This window comes from Cololabis saira, chromosome 8 (genome assembly GCF_033807715.1).
Source record: "Cololabis saira isolate AMF1-May2022 chromosome 8, fColSai1.1, whole genome shotgun sequence".
In the NCBI taxonomy this organism is placed as follows: Eukaryota; Metazoa; Chordata; class Actinopteri; order Beloniformes; family Belonidae; genus Cololabis; species Cololabis saira.
In genome coordinates, this window is record NC_084594.1 from 26,041,761 (window position 1) to 26,062,007 (window position 20,247).

The 20,247-nt window shown below is 38.8% G+C and overlaps 1 protein-coding gene across 5 annotated transcripts in view; it reads left to right on the forward strand.

Moving 5' to 3' along the window:
* Positions 1-20,247, forward strand: part of LOC133448673 (sodium-coupled neutral amino acid transporter 3-like) — a 52,073-nt gene that overhangs the window by 13,824 nt on the left and 18,002 nt on the right. For 2 of the 5 annotated variants that reach the window (XM_061727433.1, XM_061727432.1), the window contains 7 exons: positions 5,593-5,830; positions 7,746-7,778; positions 7,965-8,058; positions 8,154-8,269; positions 13,925-13,998; positions 14,516-14,608; positions 14,734-14,815. In XM_061727433.1, the coding sequence (XP_061583417.1) occupies positions 5,694-5,830; positions 7,746-7,778; positions 7,965-8,058; positions 8,154-8,269; positions 13,925-13,998; positions 14,516-14,608; positions 14,734-14,815 (629 nt within the window). In that variant the 5' untranslated portion in view covers positions 5,593-5,693. The remainder of the gene's footprint in view (positions 1-5,592; positions 5,831-7,745; positions 7,779-7,964; positions 8,059-8,153; positions 8,270-13,924; positions 13,999-14,515; positions 14,609-14,733; positions 14,816-20,247) is intronic. The other 3 variants (XM_061727434.1, XM_061727436.1, XM_061727435.1) reach the window with 3 other exon arrangements.

The following is a 20,247-nucleotide window of genomic DNA, read 5'->3' on the forward strand; positions in this document are numbered from 1 at the left end:
TATGTCGCTTTAATTATGTGGCAAATGATAATAAACACGAGAAAGATGGGTACTTCAATGAAAAATACAAGGCTGTCTCAGAAAATTAGAATATTGTGATAAAGTCCTTTATTTTCTTTAATGCAAAAATGTCATACATTCTGGATTCATTACAAATCAACTGAAATATTGCAAGCCTTTTATTATTTTAATATTGCTGATCATGGCTTACAGCTTAAGAAAACTCAAATATCCTATCTGAAAAAATTTGAATATTCTGGGAATCTTAAGCTGTAAGCCATAATCAGCAACATTAAAATAATAAAAGGCTTGCAATATTTCAGTTGATTTGTAATGAATCCAGAATGTATGACATTTTTGTTGTTTTAATTGCATTACAGAAAATAAAGAACTTTGTCACAATATTCTAATTATCTGAGACAGTCCTGTAGATATTTTATTCAACTTTGCCCCTGTTCATACCAAAAATTAATAAAATGTCCTATTTAAAACCAAGGACAGGCAGTGATCAGTCAGAAATAAATCCATGAATAAATAAACCTCTGTCCATTATTTTTTAAGAACAGGCAAATGTGTTATATAAAAAATAAAATAAAACGTCTCATATTTTTTCTGTATCAAGTGGGTGAAATGGGTTCTGGATGGCAGGACGTTCTCTGGGTTGAACTGGTGTATCATTTGTTGAAACTCGTCACCCAGACCCGACGTGCTTCTCTTCAAATGCTTGTGCATTACCAACGTGCTCCCGTGATAAGCAAGGTCGGCTTTGCAAACCTTGCAAGTAATCTTTTTATTTACCGTATCAAGGCTAAAAGGCTCCAAAACTTTAGAAGTTTTGTTACATGCAGCTGCTACAGGACGGGACGCCGTCATTTCTGTTTACCCGCTACCGCTCGGCAAAGACGCTATCGCGCATGCGCGACTCTCGGCAGAGATTGTATTGAAGTGAGACGCCTCACTCCGTTGGAAAAACACGTCTGGCGACAATTTTCGACAATGGAATTCATTGTCGACAATTTTGATTATCGATTTTTGTCGACAACGTCGACGAATCGTTGCAGCCCTAATTTCATGTGGCCACATTTAAGCAACACTAGTGGCGCTTTTCCACTAGTACCTACTCAGCGCGCCTCTACTCGCCACGCCCCCGTCTTGCGCTTTTCCACTACGGGCCGAGGCGGGTGGAGGCGTGCCGAGTAGATACTTTTTCTGTACCTATTCTGCCGAGGTTCTAAGCATGCTGAGTCGGCTGTATCTGACATCATCACAATACACGCCACCGATTGGTCGGGGGGCAGGGCCGTCAGACGTTTGAATCAGGAAGCGGGAGTCAGCGTGAGAGTGACTCGCGGCTCGCAGCGATTTTATTCAACAGGCAATGGCAGCGCAAACGTCTGTTTGGTGATCCAACTCTGAGGTGCAGATGTTCATAAACCTGGTGGCTGAGGAGAGAATTAAAAAGGGATCTAGACGGGCGATAAGGAACGATCAGGTCTACCAGGAGCTCTGTCACTTTTCAGCCGCTCGCGGCTCTCAGCTGATTTCTCATCAGCGCCAACACAAACAAACAAAAAAAAGCATCACCGCTTGAAGCTTCTCTGACTCTCATTGTTTAACTTGATATTGAACACAAGTCACAGACCCAGCAGCACATATATCATCTCCTCCAGGTTCTACATCTCTAGTGTTGTTGTCTTCTCCGTTTAGATCACACAATCAAATACTTCACAGCAGCTTCACTCCAACCCTCCTACTTCTCACCTGGGTGTTTAAAAACAAACGAGGACGAGGGGAGAGGCGAGTGGAGGCGGGACGAGGCGTGCCGACTCGAGGCGCGCTGAGTAGGTACTAATGGAAAAGCGCCATAAGTGACGTTTCTCAGCTCTGGAAGAGAAAGGCTTGGCGGCGCGCTGTGCGCGGACGCCTGTGGCACTGAGCGGCTCCTATGCTCTCCGGAGAGTCGTGCGCGTCGAGCGAGGAGAAAACATCCCCTCCCCTCTTTGCTAAACCGTCCCAGTTCGCCCCAGTCCGTCCCGAGTAGCAACCGCGCGGATGAGCTCATGCAGGCCGAGTTATGGAAAGTTAGGTGGAACTGACCGGCGGTCCCGGACAGCAGCGCCGACACCAGCAGCTGGTCGTGGGCATATGATGATGCACGCACGACAGCACGTGACTGACGTATGTAACTAAGTACGCTTGTTTTATGTCTCTGAGAAGGAGAGACAAGACGAGAGAGTGCGAAAAGCCTGTAATTTAAGCCCGCAGCTAAAAGCAAATGCGTGACAATGTATACTCGAATATATTCGCGATAAAGTCATTTTGTACATCGCACAGAGAAGAAGCCGCGATACCTCGAGTATACTCGATATATCGCCCAGCCCTACATCCCAGCATGGCATACAGTCTTGTGTAGGATTTTAAAGTTTGCATAAAACTTGGGGTTTTCTAAAAAATATATTTCTTTCTTTTTCTCCCCTGATCATATAGTTGTTTAGCTGTATTTTATTTTCTTTAATCCTTTTTTGTGGTTGTTAAGCTAGTAGCTGTAGCAAATGCTAGTGGTGTCTGCTCAAGAAAAAATTGTGGTTAATTGTATTTAACTGGGTCAGTCAGATTGAAAAGGAAGACTACATATCCTCCTGCCATCTTGTCCCTGTTCTGTCTCCTATGTTATGTGATTAATAAGAGAAATACTACATAAGATGTGTTGAAGTAATGTGGTTGTTTATTCAGACACATTTTGCATGACATAGTGTCTACAGACGTCAGTGTGTTTCAGTTCCTTCACACAGCCGTACCCCTGTTTCACATCACAATGGTTCTGTGGCAACAGTTGGACTGAAACTCCAGTTGGCTCCTGTAGGTCATTGTTTCTATGTATTTTCTTGCCTCTAATTATTTGTAGCTTCTTATCCACAACTTGACCCTCATCCTACAAATGGTGGTGCTTAGGTCTAAAGTGCTTAGCTAGTATCCATGTTTTTGCCATGTTCCGCAGCAGCTTTGAAATGGGAAGAAAACTATAATAATTGTATTGGTGCAGATGATAGCAAAATGCACCATTTTTGTGGCTTGAACTCAGGTCTGAAGTTGTCTGAGAAACTCCTTCAGCCTCCACAATAATGCTTTTATATTTGTTAAAGACAACAATCCTTTGACAGTTTCGCTTTTTAACAATAGATTTCTTTTGTTTACATGTCAATGTAAATGAGAATAAAGGAGAATGTTACCTGGGACACAAGATTTGTGACAGTTTCACAACTGCTTTGAGAGTAGGTTGCTCACAAATAATCCCTGATGTACATGTACCCTGACAAGTAATTTCCGAACAAATTATTTCACAAATTATTTCACAAATCTGAATCAGTATGGCTCTGGTAACGCTTTAAGAGCTTAATTTTTCTCATAGTGATTCTGCTATCTCTGGATCACCTTTATTTTTTCTTCAGCCCCTCAAAGTTCCTCTATAATTATGATGTCTAATGGATTACCTCTCATCTCACATGTGTTTCCTTTGCTTTTGAATATTATTGGAGGGAAAGTGACTCACATCAGTCTTGTCTGCTGTTTCAAGCACCACTGCTCAAGGCCATTGGGGAGGACCACTTGTTGCTGTACAGCCCATCATTTGTTGTCCCTCAATGCCTACTGCAACCTCTTCGTGATTTGTAGACTCTCTGAGTGGCAATGTGGTTCTGTGCAGTGATTTGTCCGATGAAGCTGGCCCTACCTCTGTCATTGTTTCCGTCAGCAAGTCTGCTACAACTACGTATGAATACAGGATACTGGCATTTGTTGAATTCAAGATGGCGTCTTTTCAATTAGAGAGAGAAATACCTTTTCAGCCTTTCGAGTGGCCTGGCAAACTACAGCCAAGGGGGCCTCGGCAATATAATGATGCCTGGCACAATAGTACCACTGTTCCCCAACCCGTTCCCAGGAAACCGCACAACATGTGCCATTGTGCACTGTGCTTTGCTGCCCAACCACGTTGACCAGCTTTAGCCAGAGACCGCGAGAGGCCTGGCTGTACAGCGAAGCTCACAAAGAAGTGGGCAATTGGTTCAGGGGACTGCTAGGTGAAGAACAGGGGTTTTTCACCTCACACTGTATTTGATGTGTTAGAATATTTCTGTGCCACAAAAAGCCACCTTTATCAGAGCAGGCTGTGGAGCGGAAGAGGCCTAAGGGGACAAGGGGAGCTGAGAGGTTGCCAGGAATGGTAGTACAGAAAACCCTGAGCATCGTGGCTGTGCTGAACCCTCATGAATGAGAGAGAAAACCAAGAGAAAAGTGACAAGCGGAGAAATGGAGGCACAAAGGAAAGTAGAACTGGTTTGTAGCTGGTCCTGGCTGGTTCTTCTCTTTTATCTTCAGTGCTGGGGGTTCAGTCATTTGTGTGTTCTTTTTTGATAGATCTCAACATGGCCACCATTGTAGCTGCTGTTTATGCTGCAGAGCAAAAGAGATCATTTGGGGCCAGCCAGATAGGGGGTCTTTAGTCAACAGCATCTAGGAGATACATGTCACAGGGGCCCTTTTGGGCCCCATAAGCCAGCTGGTCAGCTACAAAACAACAGGATACTCAGGAAATGCAGTCCTGGTTTAAAGCCCAGTGTGTCACATCAAACTAAAAAACTTTGTTTCCTCACAGGGAGGACATGTCACTTAATGTGTCAATTATTCATGGGATTTGCCAAAACATCTATTCAACATCTATGTTCATCATATATTTTTAGTGGAAGTTGCTAATTTTCTTTTTTTTTCCACATTTATTTTTCTCTTGTTTCTTTTTTGCTATATTTTCCATGTATGTTTATTTAAGTTAGTTATAGGTGTAAGAATAATAGTTGAATTTAAAAATGTCAAAATATGTTCTCCCTTGTTTCTCTTTTCTATTGCTTTTGCAATTCCCTTTTAAAGGGCCAAGCTGTCAACGGATTTTTACAGAATTTAAGGCACAAACCCTGTTTGACTACACATCTTTAACACATATCCCAAATGAGAATAATCGATCAGACATCAATACATGTCATCTCATTCATGCATATTATCAAGGGGCCTTTTGATCTGTATTAACTGTCTGAATGAACACAAATAGTAATAATAATAATAATAATAATAATTATTATTATTATAAACTTCGGTAATCCTTTGCCTATTTCTGGCTTAGTTTCTTTATGCTGTTGTTACTTGAAAGTAGATATCTTACGTCTTCAGCAGGAATTACTTTTTGTTGCTCTGCTATGAGGACCATCTACAGGTATCTCCAAAGATGACCTCTTATTGTAAGATAAAAAGCTCTGTTGTCAGCTTTTACCAATCCATTGAATTGAATTTAAAGTTTGAAATATTTTCCTTTACCCATAATGTATGACTTAATGCTTCTATATACACGAAAAGGTTAAAAAACACCTAAATTGGAGCGAGTTTCCATTTGACAAATATAATTTTTCAACCACATTGTCCACAACAAGAACAAAAAAGACTCTCTGAAATCCCAGTTTTTTAAATATGAAATGGTCAAATTGTGTATGTTATGCTTTATCTTTCAACACACTAATTGCCATTCCTTTTTTCTTTCTCTCACAGATCCAAAGAACATAAAAAACCTCTATCTTGTTACTGAATATTCAGAGAAACTCAAACACCTCCACATTATAACAGCCAGATTAATACTTAGCTGAGCAGATATGAGTGAGGATAAACCAGCAGAGACGGTGGAAAATTCCCCAGCGGAAGTGAACGCCATTCCTAATGGGAAAGGCCATGAGGTTGGGGAGGAGGTCACACCTTTGGCCAAGACTCCACCTGCAGAAGACGGTGTAAAGTGAGTATTCTGGATAGTCACAGAGGACACTGACTTCTGTCCTCTGAGTAAGGTTTTTTTTAATTAGTCTTTGTTTCCATATCAAATATATTATCAATGTTTATATTAAGTTATTTGCACAGTTTTCAGGCACTAGCTATGGAGTGGGGACAAGTCACAAATAAAGCAATGGGCCGTTTCTATGAGTTGACTAACCTAGCAAAACCCTCAATTTAGTCCCTAAATTACATCAGTATTTCAGAAAATGTGGAAACAGTCAAACCTCTTTTTGAAAAATGTAATTACTGGCTGACTACATGAAATCAGGAAGCACTCTTTCACACGATCATGCCGCTTTATGACTGATGATCCTTTAGATGGAAGTTTGAGTTACCGCATTCCTTGCTGATGGTCTGTTGTAATATATTTTAACCTTATATAAACATGTGCATCTTGTTAGACAAATATATTCACGTGATTTGATTTATCAGCTACACTGCAATATTCTTGCTAATGACCTTATTCTAAGTAAGAAAATGTTCCTATGATTGTTTGTCAATGTGGTTTAAAAATTGTAATCTGTTTTCTCTTACTCCAAATATAGCCTTATTGGAGTAAAAGAAATCAGAAAATATCATTCATGAATAATTAACTCATTTGGAGTAAGGTCTTTATGAATTCAGCATTAGAATCTGGCTATAAATGTATGTTCATTGACATGAAATCTGAACATACAATTTACTTTAATAGAAGTTCCATTTGTTCCTACAGCAGGTAAATATTACACTACATACACGTAGCTTTCCTTGCAACTGGTTTTACAGCTATGATAATAACTCCATAGACCCCCATTAATAAAGGCAACACAATATATTTGATGTGGATGAAGTTTTATGTATTTATGTCTAAGGGATTGATGGAGTCAGTCTTATGAATATAAAGGCAAATCTCATTTTACGTAACCTTGGGTCTTCACATAGTAAAGTTTAGGATTTATTACATAACTTAGAGAAACAGGTGCCTTTGAGCAAGCTCCTAGCTGCAATGGGGAGGAAAGAAACTGTAACATAGGAAAGAGGGTAACTGAGGAAAAAAAGTCATATAGCAATAAACCAATGCTGCGCAGAGATGGTTTTAAATGAGTAAAATATTTTGATAAACAGGGGTATGTGTGTTTGTTGTGGATCAAGTAATATTTTGGCCAATTTCGTTCTGTTGTAGGGTAATTTAGCCTCATTGTTTGTGTGAAGTGTCACAGGCAGAACAAATAAATCCTGGTCCTTGAGCTTTAAATCAACTCAGTTTGAAATGTCCCTGTTTTGATATTTCAGCCAATGGTCATGTTGTATTGTTCCATGTCAAACTCACGACTGATCAACTGTTTGCCATGGATCACTGTTGTACAAATCTGCCCATGTTTAACATTTCAGAGCAGCTACTTATGTTCACTAAATAATCAAGGAGCTACTCTTTATCTATTTGTCAATTCCTTTATACTTTCAGCTCCATGAAGTAGTCTTAAACACAAACTGTGGTTAGAGCTAATTGATAGACTCCAAAAATGTACACTCGTTGGCCAGCTTTAGATTTTTCAACTTTAGAAATTGCTATACATGCAACAAAGGTTGTATCTTTGTCCATGAATTGCCTGTCTCTTTAGCAAAATATTTACTGCTTAGTTGCTCAGTTGCTGTGCTAGAATTTGTACTGGATAATGGAATGAGTTCATTGCCTAATTATCATGTCAGGTTGTCTGGCACTTTTGTCTGTATGCTCTGCTTGTGTAATAGACAGTTTAATTACAGCTCGTATCTCCAGGATACAGATGATGATTTATACATGTCCCCTGTTGCTCTTGTTATCTTATGACTGTGGGTGTTTTTCCACTTTGTGCTCTCGTTGGGTGATGGATGACCTCGCTCTGCACTGCTTGTAGAGAAACTGTAGCCAATAGTGCCCAGAATGCTAGGTATGTATGAGACAGTAATGAGTAGAGGATGTGTTTCACATTCATTTGTGCCATCTGTTGCTGTCGTGCTTTGTGTGGAAATAAACGCATGTTTAAAATGAGAGCTTGTGCTGTTAAAAAGAGAAGATGGCCTTGAATAATGCCCAGTTATGCGTCATTCTTACAACACTGTTTCTGATCAATTAGTCTTCACAGAACTGAAAATGCAGAAGCCAACCATCCAGAGAGCCAGGACTTCCTATCAGGTGTGGACGACAAGAAGACGACACGCTTTACAGATGTAAGCTCATGCACAACTTAGTAATTAAATATTGTAATTAAATAGAAGAGGATTTAACCTGTTGGTGAATCTCTTTTGTCTTGCATTGCCTACAGTTTGAAGGAAAAACCTCATTTGGGATGTCTGTCTTCAACCTGGGAAATGCAATAATGGGAAGTGGAATTCTAGGACTTGCATATGCAATGGCCAACACAGGAGTCGTCCTGTTCCTGTAAGTCACTCATTAAGATCTGACACTTTACATCTGCAAAGACGTGATAGCAGATTAGAAGCATTTGCTGAATCACAGCTCCCAGAATGGTGAATTGATTTTTTAAATCCTCCAAGGGTGTCCCTTTGCAGAATAAATTGAACCTGACGGCACTGTAAACATCAAATGTTCTTTATTTGATGGATAAATAATTAGTGACCTTAATCGAATTCTGGAAGTCGTTTACGTGTGGCATAAAAACCTGCATTGTAGTCACAGATCCAGATATTAATCAAGTCAGTATCTGTGTGATTGATCTTTGGTGGGTTCAAACGTGAGCCCGTGAAATAATGTTCAATCATTCCTGAGTTTATAGTTATAAATCAAGTTTTGTCACACTGTGATCAAAACTCAATTTCAACTACACACTTATTTGTGAACACTAATTTAAGAGCTCTTATTGTGCTCAATTTTAGCCCATAATTATCTGATTTTAACTAGTTGGTGTGTGTGTGTGTAATGCATTAGCAGCATCCGTCTAAACGTTTCCATAGAAGTGTTTCATATCAGTTAACTATGCTTTCACTAACATAGCGGTTTCATATCTTACCAGCATACGTTTATGGTCTGTTGTTATTTTTTATTTTAGCTTTGTTATATAGATTTTGACAACAGGAAACACACAGAACATCAGTAATATCATTTAAAGCTTGATGATTATTTTTTAAGTGTTGGTGTGTGCTCCTTGTCTAAACGTCCTCTCTGATCATGCGGCCTACACTTAGGGGTGGGAGTTGCTGAAGCAGGCTGAACTAAGCATTATCTGGGAAAGATTAAACCTCACCGTTGTAGGTCTTACCGGTAAACCTCTTATAAAATGTAGTCAATCTAGTTGGTTTAACTACTTATCGCTGCATAATTTTATATGCAAATTTCAGTGAAAGTATATTTTAGATTTAATAGCCACCACTACCATTTGTATCTGTGTTATAACTCAGCTATCCTCTCTTGTTTCTAAGTGGTGGCTTGTCATTAAAGAACAAAATACTGTGTTAATGTTTGTTCATTGTGGATGCCACTGTTTATAATAAGAAAATCATGAAAGATAAATAAAAACATTTGATCACAAAAAAAAGAATACGGTAAATTACTCGAGAAAAAAAACAACAGATATATTTGTGCCAACATTCAACCTGTATTTTTAAATGTTCGGTGGCAACCACTGCCATTTAATGGTTTTCAAGAATGTTTGACTTTTTCTTTGAAGCAGTCATGTCGGGAGGATTTTTCTTTGTGATAGAAAAAGCTACTTATTTTGATCCGAGTTGTGTGACTGTTTGCCGTTTTCAGTCACTGAACTCTAGTCACTCAATGGCAGAGTCTGCTGTATGCAAGCTGAATTTAACCATGTAGTCAATCAGGCCACTTTATGTATTCACAGTTGTGTACATTTACATTACTTAAATAGGTGTAATAGATAGTCTGCACTTATCCATCCTGTTGCACATGAGAGACTGTGTCATAAAACATAGAGTAGCAACTGAAAACATGGGCAAGGGCACAGAAATATTTGATTAAGATATACTGGCAGTTATTCTGCATTGCATATGAGTACTCCAGGCTGACGATTGTCCCCTTTCCACCAGCAGAGTAAGTCACTCTCATCCCCAGGCCATGTTCCTAGCAGAGACAGAAGACCAATAATGAGTCAAATATGTTGTCTCAAACAAAAGGCAAAGGCAAAATAAATGTAGCACAGGGATTTAACATATTGGTTGTTCTCGTTCTTTCTGCTGAACAGATCAAGTGGAGCAGACATCTTCTCTAGCTTGAACTTTGAGGGATGATTTAACCTTTAATCTTCCACTTCAATATGCAGACTGATGTCAGGCAAGATGCATCAATTCACTCCACAGACATTTGTATTCTGTTGGCAGAGGCGGAGTATACCCTGGTCAGGTCACCAGTCGCATTGTTTTGTTTCATAACTCGCCAAGTATTTTCAGCCATGCGGCCTCCACTGCAGGCAGGTCAGTTTAGCGACTGGGTTCTCTTCCTCCAGAGAGATGCTGTTGAAATGCAGGAAGAACGTGGCTTGACATTGTCCTGCTGAAATGAGCTCGGATTTCCTTGAATAAACATCTGGATGGTAGCATACATACTTGTTCATAAAGCTGTATATGTTGTTCAGAGAGAAATGTAGCTTCATAAATGTAAAAGCTGCTCATTGTATGTGCAATAAGAACAAAAAAAAGAAAAATAATCTGAGGGTGAATTGTTTTACCAGATTTACTATTAATAAATGTTCAATCGGAAACCAAGTCTCCTTGGAAAGCTTATTTTCTGTTTTTGGAATCAGAAAAAAAACAAGTGGCATATATCTTTTTGAAAAAAGTCAAAATTCAATAAATAATTTTCAATCTGGGCAGCATGGTGGCTTAGTGGTTAGCACTGTTGCCTCAAAGCGAGAAGGTTCCCGGTTCGACTCCCTGGCCTGGCGGGGGTCTTTCTGTGTGGAGTTTGCATGTTCTCTGTGCTTGCGTGGGTTCCCTCTGGGTGCTCTGGCCTCCTCCCACAGTCCAAAAAAACCAATTGCCCGTAGGTGTGACTGTGAGTGTGTCTGGTTGTGTGTATATATGTGGCCCTGCGACAGACTGGAGACCAGATCCAGGGTGTAACCCCTGCCTCTTGCCTGTAATGAACTGGGACGGGCTGCAGCAGACCCCCTTGACCCTGCAAATGATAAAGCGGGTATAGAGAATGGATGGATTTTCAACCCACTGTGCTCTTTCACCACATTTTACACAGTATCCCAATGTCTTACAAAACAGACTCTATTCCGATAAATACATTCATGAAATAGGGGTCAGCTGTTTCATTTTTCTGTCATTGTGAGTTTTGTTTGTGGGTGCAGATCATCGGGTCAGTGGCCCTGGTCTGGGTAGGAATGCATTGGGGTGGAAATCTACAAGCCGAGCTACACTGACCCAAGTGTGTCAGTTTGTCTGACTGTCAGCAGATCTGTCCTCCTACTGCCACTTGACTGACTAACTCTTCACCCGCAAGTCAGCTCAGCGTTCTTTCGCATAGTTTGTAGAATGAGAGAGAGAAAAAAAACATTAAACTTGCCAAGAGTTGAAAGCGAGGTGAAAGACGGGCTGCCTGATCTTTCAAAAAGGAGACAGAAAGAGACAGAGTGTGTTTGTGAGAGAAAGAGGAAAAGTTAATGCTTAATAGTAAATTGTTGGAATGAGGTGGACTAAGTCCTGGAAATCCAGTAGATCAAGGATCCATTCATGAAACTTCTTCAGGCTAAGGGATTGTCATGACTTAAGGATTTTTTTTCTTTTGAAAATACTTAAAATCTTAAATTTAAATAATTAGAGTACTGTAACACCAATACAAAAATACACCATATTTCCAAAGTCATTTGCTCACCCATCCAAATAAATAGAATCAAGTGTACCAATCACTTCCATGGCCACAGGTGTATAAAATCAAGCACCCAGGCATGCAGACTGTTTTTACAACTATTTGTGAAAGAACCATTGCAACAAATCCAGTCGTGAAATTTCCTCGCTCCTTAATATTCCACAGTCAACTTTCGGCTGTATTATAAGAACATGTAAGTGTTTGGGAACAACAGCAACTCAGCCACAAAGTGGTAGGTCAGTGGGGTCAGCAGATGTCAGCCGCTACAGACCTCCAAACTTCATGCGGCCTTCAGATTAGCTCAGGAACAGTGTGCAGAGAGCTTCATGGAATGGGTTTCCATGACTGAGCAGCTGCATCCAAGCCATACATCAGCAAGTCCAATGCAAAGTGTTGGAAGCAGTGATGTAAAGCACGCCCCCACTGAACTCTCGAGCAGTGCAGACGTTTTTTCTGGAGTGACGAATCGTGCTTCTCCATTTGGCTATCTGTTAGACGATTCTGGGTTTGGCGGTTGCCAGGAGAACTGTACTTGTCTCACTGCATTGTACCAAGTGTAAAGTTTGGTGGAGGAGGGGGATTGTGGTGTGGGGTTGTTTTTCAGAAGGTGGGCTTTGCCCTTTAGTACCAGTGAAAGAAACTCCGAATGCTTCAGCATTCTAAGACATTTTGGACAATTCGATGCTCCCAGCTTTGTGCAAACCGTTTGGGGTTGGCCCGTTCCTCTTCCAACATGACTGTGCACCAGTGCACACAGCAAGGTCCATAAAAACATGGATGACAGACTCTGGTGTGGATGAACTTCACTGGCCTGCACAGAGTCCTGACCTCAACCCGATAGTAGTGATGCACCGATTGTTCGGTAACCGAAATTGTTCGGCCGAAAATGGCAAAAAAACACTTTCGGTGTTCGGTGGAATAAGTGGGGAAAAAAACCGAACAATTAATAACGGCGTTGTAAAATAAGGAAATAGACTGGCCGCTCCGTCCCGTAACGTTGCGCACTACATAAAACGTTGGCCAACCAAAAACTAACCCCATAAGAATTTTACCTAACATTCACCAGGAGGTGGAACCAAAACAACATAATGCTGGGAAATTAAACATTTTTCATTTATTTATGTTCAATAAATATTTTCTACCCTGTAATTTTGTAAAAGATTTTTTTCTTTGAAAAGCATGCCTAAATCAAATGTATTTGATTTATGCAATGGTGAAAAAATTGGCAAAATAAATGAAAAACTGCTGAAGAACCATGTTCGGTATTGTTCGGTATTCGGCCACATATTTTCATTTCGGTGCATCGCTAAAGAATAGTTAAAAATTCTCATAAACACACTCCTAAACCTTGTGGACAGCCTTCCCAGAAGAGCTGAAGCTTTTATAGCTGCAGAGGGTGGACCCACATCATATTGAACCCTATGGATTAAGAATGGGACGTCACTAAAGTTCATATGCATATGAGTCAAGGCAGGTATACTTTGGCAATATAGTGTACATGTCATAATTTTGTTGGTACTTTCTATTATATTTTGTTGTGTATGTAAATAGTGCAATAAATTCGTTTTTTGAGCAAATGAGGGACATGTTTTATAAGTTTTTAAACTCATCCAGATGGTTGAAAACATTCAGAAAACACATATAATGATTCTTAAAGAAAACAAAAGGTGGATGTATAGTGTGTGCAACAGTACAGCAGAATCTGATAGTTAGGTTGAAAAGACATAAACTAATGGCTGTTGCAAAATGCACAAAAAGGAAGTGCCTGTAGAAATGCTGAAGTGGAGAAATGACAGTAATAACCTCTTGAGGAAATGACTGAACATGGACAGAATGACCTGACTGAAGTGGGATAATTCATTTGAGGATCAAAGAGAGAGATGAATATTGTCCCCAGCGTATTCATTCTCTCAACCTCAGCACTGCATTGGAAGTGTTTTTCCATCTGGCATGTATACGTGTTAGTGACTGTGAGGAAGGACAAAGGGGCTGGTAGGGCAACCTCTGTGGCTCAGCTGGACCAACAGTCTGGTGGGAAGTCGAGCTACAGGGTTTTCCAATGCAGTCAACGCAACCAAAGAAAACATATGCCTGCTCTGCAGCTGTATAAATAACTACATTACAGGGTAAAGCACCCTACAGTATAAACATGTAGAATGGAAAGAGACTGAAAGCAACTGTAGTTGTCGTTTTTGGTCATGGGAGATGAGATGATAACGCTTGTCTCTCCTGTCTCTGTTTCAGGTCACTCCTAACAGTGGTAGCAGTCCTTTCATCATACTCCATCCATTTACTGCTGAAGTTATCTGGTATTGTAGGTACGTAAGCAGCTAAGCTGCATTATCTGATAAGCAAATATTTTTATATCCTTTAATGTCAGGTGATGAAAACTGTGTCCATGTGAATGCCCTCTACTATTCTCACTGAACTTGCAGCATGATTAGATTCAGTCTCCTCTCAGTCCAGGACTCTGTCAGTATGGACTTGACACAGTGACATTATTAATAATACATTTTATTTATAGGGCGCCTTTTATGGCACTCAAGGTCGCCGTACAACATCAAATAAAATCGATAAAATAATTAAGACAGACTCATAAAATATAAACAGACTGCACAGAACCCGTAGCAGAGCAGCCACAAACAGGGGAAACATCAGGTCTCATATGCCAGTCTGAAAATGTGGGTTTTGAGGAGGGACTTGAAACGGGAGAAGGAGTCAGTGTTCCTGAGGTCAGGGGGGAGGGAGTTCTGGAGATGAGGGGCAGAGTGGCTGAAAGCTCTAGACCCCATGGTAGACATGGTTATTATGTTATCTTGTGTCCTTGTGGCTCAGGTATTCGTGCATATGAGCAGCTTGGCTACAGGGCTTTTGGGACCGCGGGGAAGATGGCGGCAGGTATTGCCATCACGCTACAGAACATTGGAGGTGAGGGCACACACTGCCATCTGCTCTCACATGTGCTTATATTCTTCTTCTTTTCATTTAAAAAAAAAAAAGGTTTGTGCTACTCCGTACATGCATCTCACTGTCAATACACTTTTCCTTCACAGCCATGTCCAGCTACCTTTATATAGTTAAATATGAATTTCCTCTGGTCATCCAGGCATTTCTGAAAGTGGACAACCCTGCAGGGTGAGTGGCAAGTGCATGACGTTTCTTTTTACAGTTCAGTCAACACATGTTACATTAAATACAGATGCTCTATTATCATTATTATAACAGAGTTTAAAGTTTCTCCCCTGGTTCCAATCTCATGAGAAACAGTGTAACCCCCTGATCCTTGGAATTAGAGTCTACAGGTGGATGAAGATTTGGTTGTGGGACTTTTTGAGCAGCAAGCTTTGGTACTGTGCATTGGTTGGATAGACTGTTTTGTCTCTTTAATAGACCAGTGACTTAGTGGGTGTGATTGGAATAAAGAATATTGCGGGATGTGTGTGAGTGTAAAACTATGCTCGAGTTGTCTGCTTGAACTCTGATGTAGGCGTAGCTACATCTCTGGTTATTTGCAAAATTGTGTTTTTCCTACATTTTTTGTGGTTAATTTGACAAGTTCAAAAATATGAGTGTCATCGTCTACTTTTGAGAAACATCCAAGAAAGAAGGTCCTGCTTCAAAAACAATCCCTTCAACTTGTGTAAAGTTTGGAGCTGTCTACGTGTAGACAGAATGAGCCTTCAGGAAGAAAGTTTGATAGTCTAAAATGAGAATGATGCATGCAATAAAGCACCATCAATGTAATGTACAACCTGCTGTTCATGGTGATAGCAGAATGCTCTGCGTCTGTTTTGCTGTCAGTAGAAAATGTCGATTACACAAAGTGGATGAATAATGAAGTTGGAAAACTACCTCAGATGTCTTCAACATAACATTTAAACCATCAGATAATCAAACTTGGACTCAATGTTCAAAACAAAGAGTGACCAAACACATCGGCTGGCTGTAAAGTCGATAAAATAACATATCTTAAGTTATAACATAAGTTAAACGTACCTTATTTACATGTTCATAATTTACATTTTTAGTTTTGTTATACAGTATATTTTATCATTCTGTTTTTCTTATCGGATTTTGTCCTGTGTGGATTTCAGGAAAAAAATAAAATAAATAAACAAAACAAAAAAGAATATCTTTCAGCATATCTGCAAATCTTGTCATCCCACCCGGTGATGAAAGGGCAATCTCATCAAGCTGTAAAAACAAACTATATTATCCCATCACATCACAGAGAGACCCCATGCAGCAGTCACCCAAGTGTGTGCAAAACTTGAATGTGTCAGTTGCCGGGCCTGGTGCTGCTCTGGAGGTTCTGGGGAGCTGGTGTGAAAACAGCCAAGTATTGTGAACCCAGAGGAAGACAGCGGCATAGCCACCAAGAACACATGCATCAAACACAGTTAGACTCCGCAGCTGAAAATTGAAACTGTGGGATATCTGAGGCAAAGAACACTCACTCTCTTGGATTAAATTACAAATGAGTTATGAAGTATCTTCAGTCTTCACCTGCTTCATGTTTTTGAAAATGTCACTGTTCAGGTTTAAAGGAGGAGAATGAGGTCTGTCTCTGCTTATATATGTGTTTTTTATACACATTTGGCTTCATAAGATCCACTTTGATAGCAATAATAATCTGTGCCAACAAACTCACATTACGTTCTGGTGGGTTTTTTCAATGTGTAGCAGTGACAGTGCTATGGGCCATGGCCACCAGTCAGTGTTTATTCAAAATGACAAACTGGGTTGTCGCAGTGGCAAATCATCCTGAATGTGTGTGTGTGTGTGTGTGTGTGTGTGTGTGTGTGTGTGTGTGTGTGTGTGTGTGTGTGTGTGTGTGTGTGTGTGTGTGTGTGTGTGTGTGTGTGTGTGTGTGTGTGTGTGTGTGTGTGTGTGTGTGTGTGTGTGTGTGTGGGGGGGGGCGTTTATATGGCAGAACTGCACAGAGGGTGAACAAAAGAAGAGAGACACCACACAATCCCAATGACAAAAATAAAGCCTTATAATGCACATGATATAACAAAATATATGGTGATAAAGAATATAAAGAACATCCTCTTTTAGATGTTGGTTTACATAAACGGAAATAACATCAAAAGATGCAGCCGTAGGACAAAGCACCACTAGCACCTTCTGTATATCAAAGTCTTGTAGAGGCAAATGTCACCCCAGCCAACCAAAACTGGGTCAAGCAAAAAGACAGTGATTCCAGACTCAGCAGCAAATCTACAACATAATAGCTGTGAAAGAAAGCCGTCAAGGTGCTGCAATGACCTGGTCAAAGTCAAGACCTCAACTTTGATTTTGATTGAAATTCTTTATTCAGTCACTTCACCAAACAAACATCGAATACAAACATTATCAAAATAAAATAGTGACTGAAAAGGCACAGGCAGAAGCATAGTGCTTATATTAATGCCTGTCCTACATACCAACAAACAATAGCAAAACTAATCCAGAAAAAAACTAAAGGAGGACCAATAAGGTTTATATATATCCTTCATACATGCTTTCATATATATATATATATATATATATATATATATATATATATATATATATATATATACATACATATACACATACACTTCTATATACACATAATAATATACAAAATATATAAAAAAAACATACCCATACACAACATATACATACATATACACATACATACATATACACATATATATACATACATACATATACATACACACATACATACATACACACACACACATATATACACACACACATATACACACTTATATATGTATACACATAAACATCAAAGAACAGCAGCAAACAAAAACAAATGTTAACCTTTGTAGCTTTTAAAGATTGCTCTACAAATCTTTTTTTTATAAACTGAAAATGAGCTGCACATTCGTAAATCTATATTAGCTTCATTCCAGAATTTAACTCCCACAACAGATATACATCTCCTTTTAGTCTCTTTTCTAGCTTTTTGTATTACAAATTTACAAACAAAACGCAAATTATAATTTGACTCATATACTGAGAAAAAACGTTGTACACAGACAGGGAGTAACTTTAATCTAACTTTATACATTATTTGCATTATTTTATAATAAACCAAATCAAAAAATTTCATAATATGGGATTTTATAAATAATTGATTTGTATGTTCATAATATCCTACCCTATTAATAATACGTATGGCTCGTTTTTGTAATAGCACTATAGCATTAACTGTTGTCTTATACGTCGAGCCCCTAACTCCCACACAATATGATATATAAGGTAATATTAATGAACAATAAATTAAATGTAGTGCTTTATGATTTAATATATTTCTAGACTTATACAGGATTGCTATTGACTTTGAAATCTTTCCTTTTATGTATCTAATATGTTGTTTCCATGTTAATTTACAATCAATAACAACCCCTAAGAATTTTATATCAGATACTCTTTCAATTTCAGAATCACATATTTTTAATGTAATATCTCCATAAATTTCTTTTTCGGTTTCCAAAAACCATACATTTTGTTTTTTTAATGTTAAGTGATAACTTATTAACGTCAAACCAAGTTTTAAGAATGTTTAATTCCCTTTCAATTGAGGACAGAAGTTCCTTTAAATTTTTCCCAGAACAGTACATATTTGTATCATCTGCAAAAATAATAAATTTTAACAATTCAGTAACATTACAAATATCATTTATATAAAGTAAAAAAAGTTTTGGACCAATCACAGATCCCTGGGGTACGCCACAGGTGACCTCCCTGAATTGTGACATAGTGTTATTGATTTGTACACATTGTTGTCTATTTTCCAAATAGCTCTTAAGCCAAGAATAAGCCACACCTCTAAATCCATACTTATCTAGTTTTCTTAATAATATACTATAATCTAAGGTGTCAAATGCCTTCTGTAGATCAATATAAATACCAACAGAATATTCATCATTTTCAATTGCTGTTGCTATTTCTTCTACCATCTCCACTACTGCATATTCTGTATTTCTATTCTCCCTAAAACCATATTGATGTTCGCTCAATATTTTATATTTATCTATAAAAAAATCAATTTGTTTAACAAATAATTTCTCTAATATTTTTGAGAATTGGGGGAGAAGGGACACTGGTCTATAATTATCAATGCAATGCTTATCTCCATGTTTGAATACGGGTATAACCTTAGCTATTTTCATATTATTTGGAAAAACACCCTTTTGGAAAGACAGATTGCATATATAGGTCAGAGGGCTTACAATTTGGCCAATAACTTCTTTAACAATTACCAATGGAAATGTAGTGGGTTTTTTTTGTTTTTTTTTGTCCAATCCTTACATACACCTGTTTGGGTTACAGATATCTGTTGTTTATTATGATTAAGTGACCTTATTAGAAACTGACTGCGATTATTCGTCACTGTACCTTTGTGTATTGTGTCTTTGTGAGAGAGACATAGTGTCCATGAGCCCGGGGGTCACAGGGCAAGATGAATAGATGAGCTTCTTCATCTTTAAGATATTTCTGTGAGCGTGTTGTGTCACTCACTGTTTCACACCTCACGGAGGGCAAGAGATGAATCACCCTGTTGTGTCTTTCTAAAAATAACTTTTAGGTTTCTTTCCTAGACATAACTGCGCATGTGACAGTAACATGTCATTGCTTGTGTCAGGGGGAGTCTGTATCTCATGTACTTTGCTGAATTTCTCATAATCTTTTCCACTTAGTGGGAAATTAAAGGTGTTTTTTTTTCTATCTTTTTTAATTTGGCAAATCCTTGTCACATACTGTTGTGGTTCAACATTTAGTCATATGGCAGGTTTTATTTATATATTGTGACGCTTACGCAATAAAACGTAAATAAACCTGCTCAGTTTTAGTTTTCTTCACTGACGCGGAGCTAGAGAAGACGAGCAGCATGCCATGAATTCTTCATTCCAATGGATGAAGAGAACGTGGCACGCAAGAAAGATATATTGCTCTAATTTTACGCAGGTCACATCTTGTGAAAATCTCACAGTAAATGGGCCTTTATGTCAGACTGACTAATTGGGAGGAAAATAACTTTGTTGAAGAGCTGTTTCAGCAACAGCCTTTTACAAGTGGAGAAAAGAGAAAATAAAACAATATTGTAAAAAATATGAACTAAACTATAAAAAATGTTTAACTAAACTATGTTTAACTAAACCCACTTTGAGAGAGAAAGCCTGTTTTGTTACATATTTTACTGCTTCACTGTTTGTTTGTAGAGGTTTTTTGATAGAACGTGTAACACATAAACTTCTTTATTTTCTTTCAACGAGGGCGTCTGAACTGGAAAAATCACAGGATACTATTAATCTCCGATCAGCTGTTGAAACTTGAGACCTTATAGTGAGATAAATATTTAATTAGAGCATTCTTAAAATGAACAAGATGAAGATGAATAAAATAAGAAAGATGGAAAAGCAAAAAGTGTGTCTGCTCAACGGCTGTTATTCAGCAGTAGCATAAGAAAGTCTTGTTGAAACCTAAGAATTAGTTTTATTTTCTATCCCTCCCATGGGTTCAGGTCAACTGAGGGTTAGATAGGTGAAACCTGACGTCATTTTCTCTGG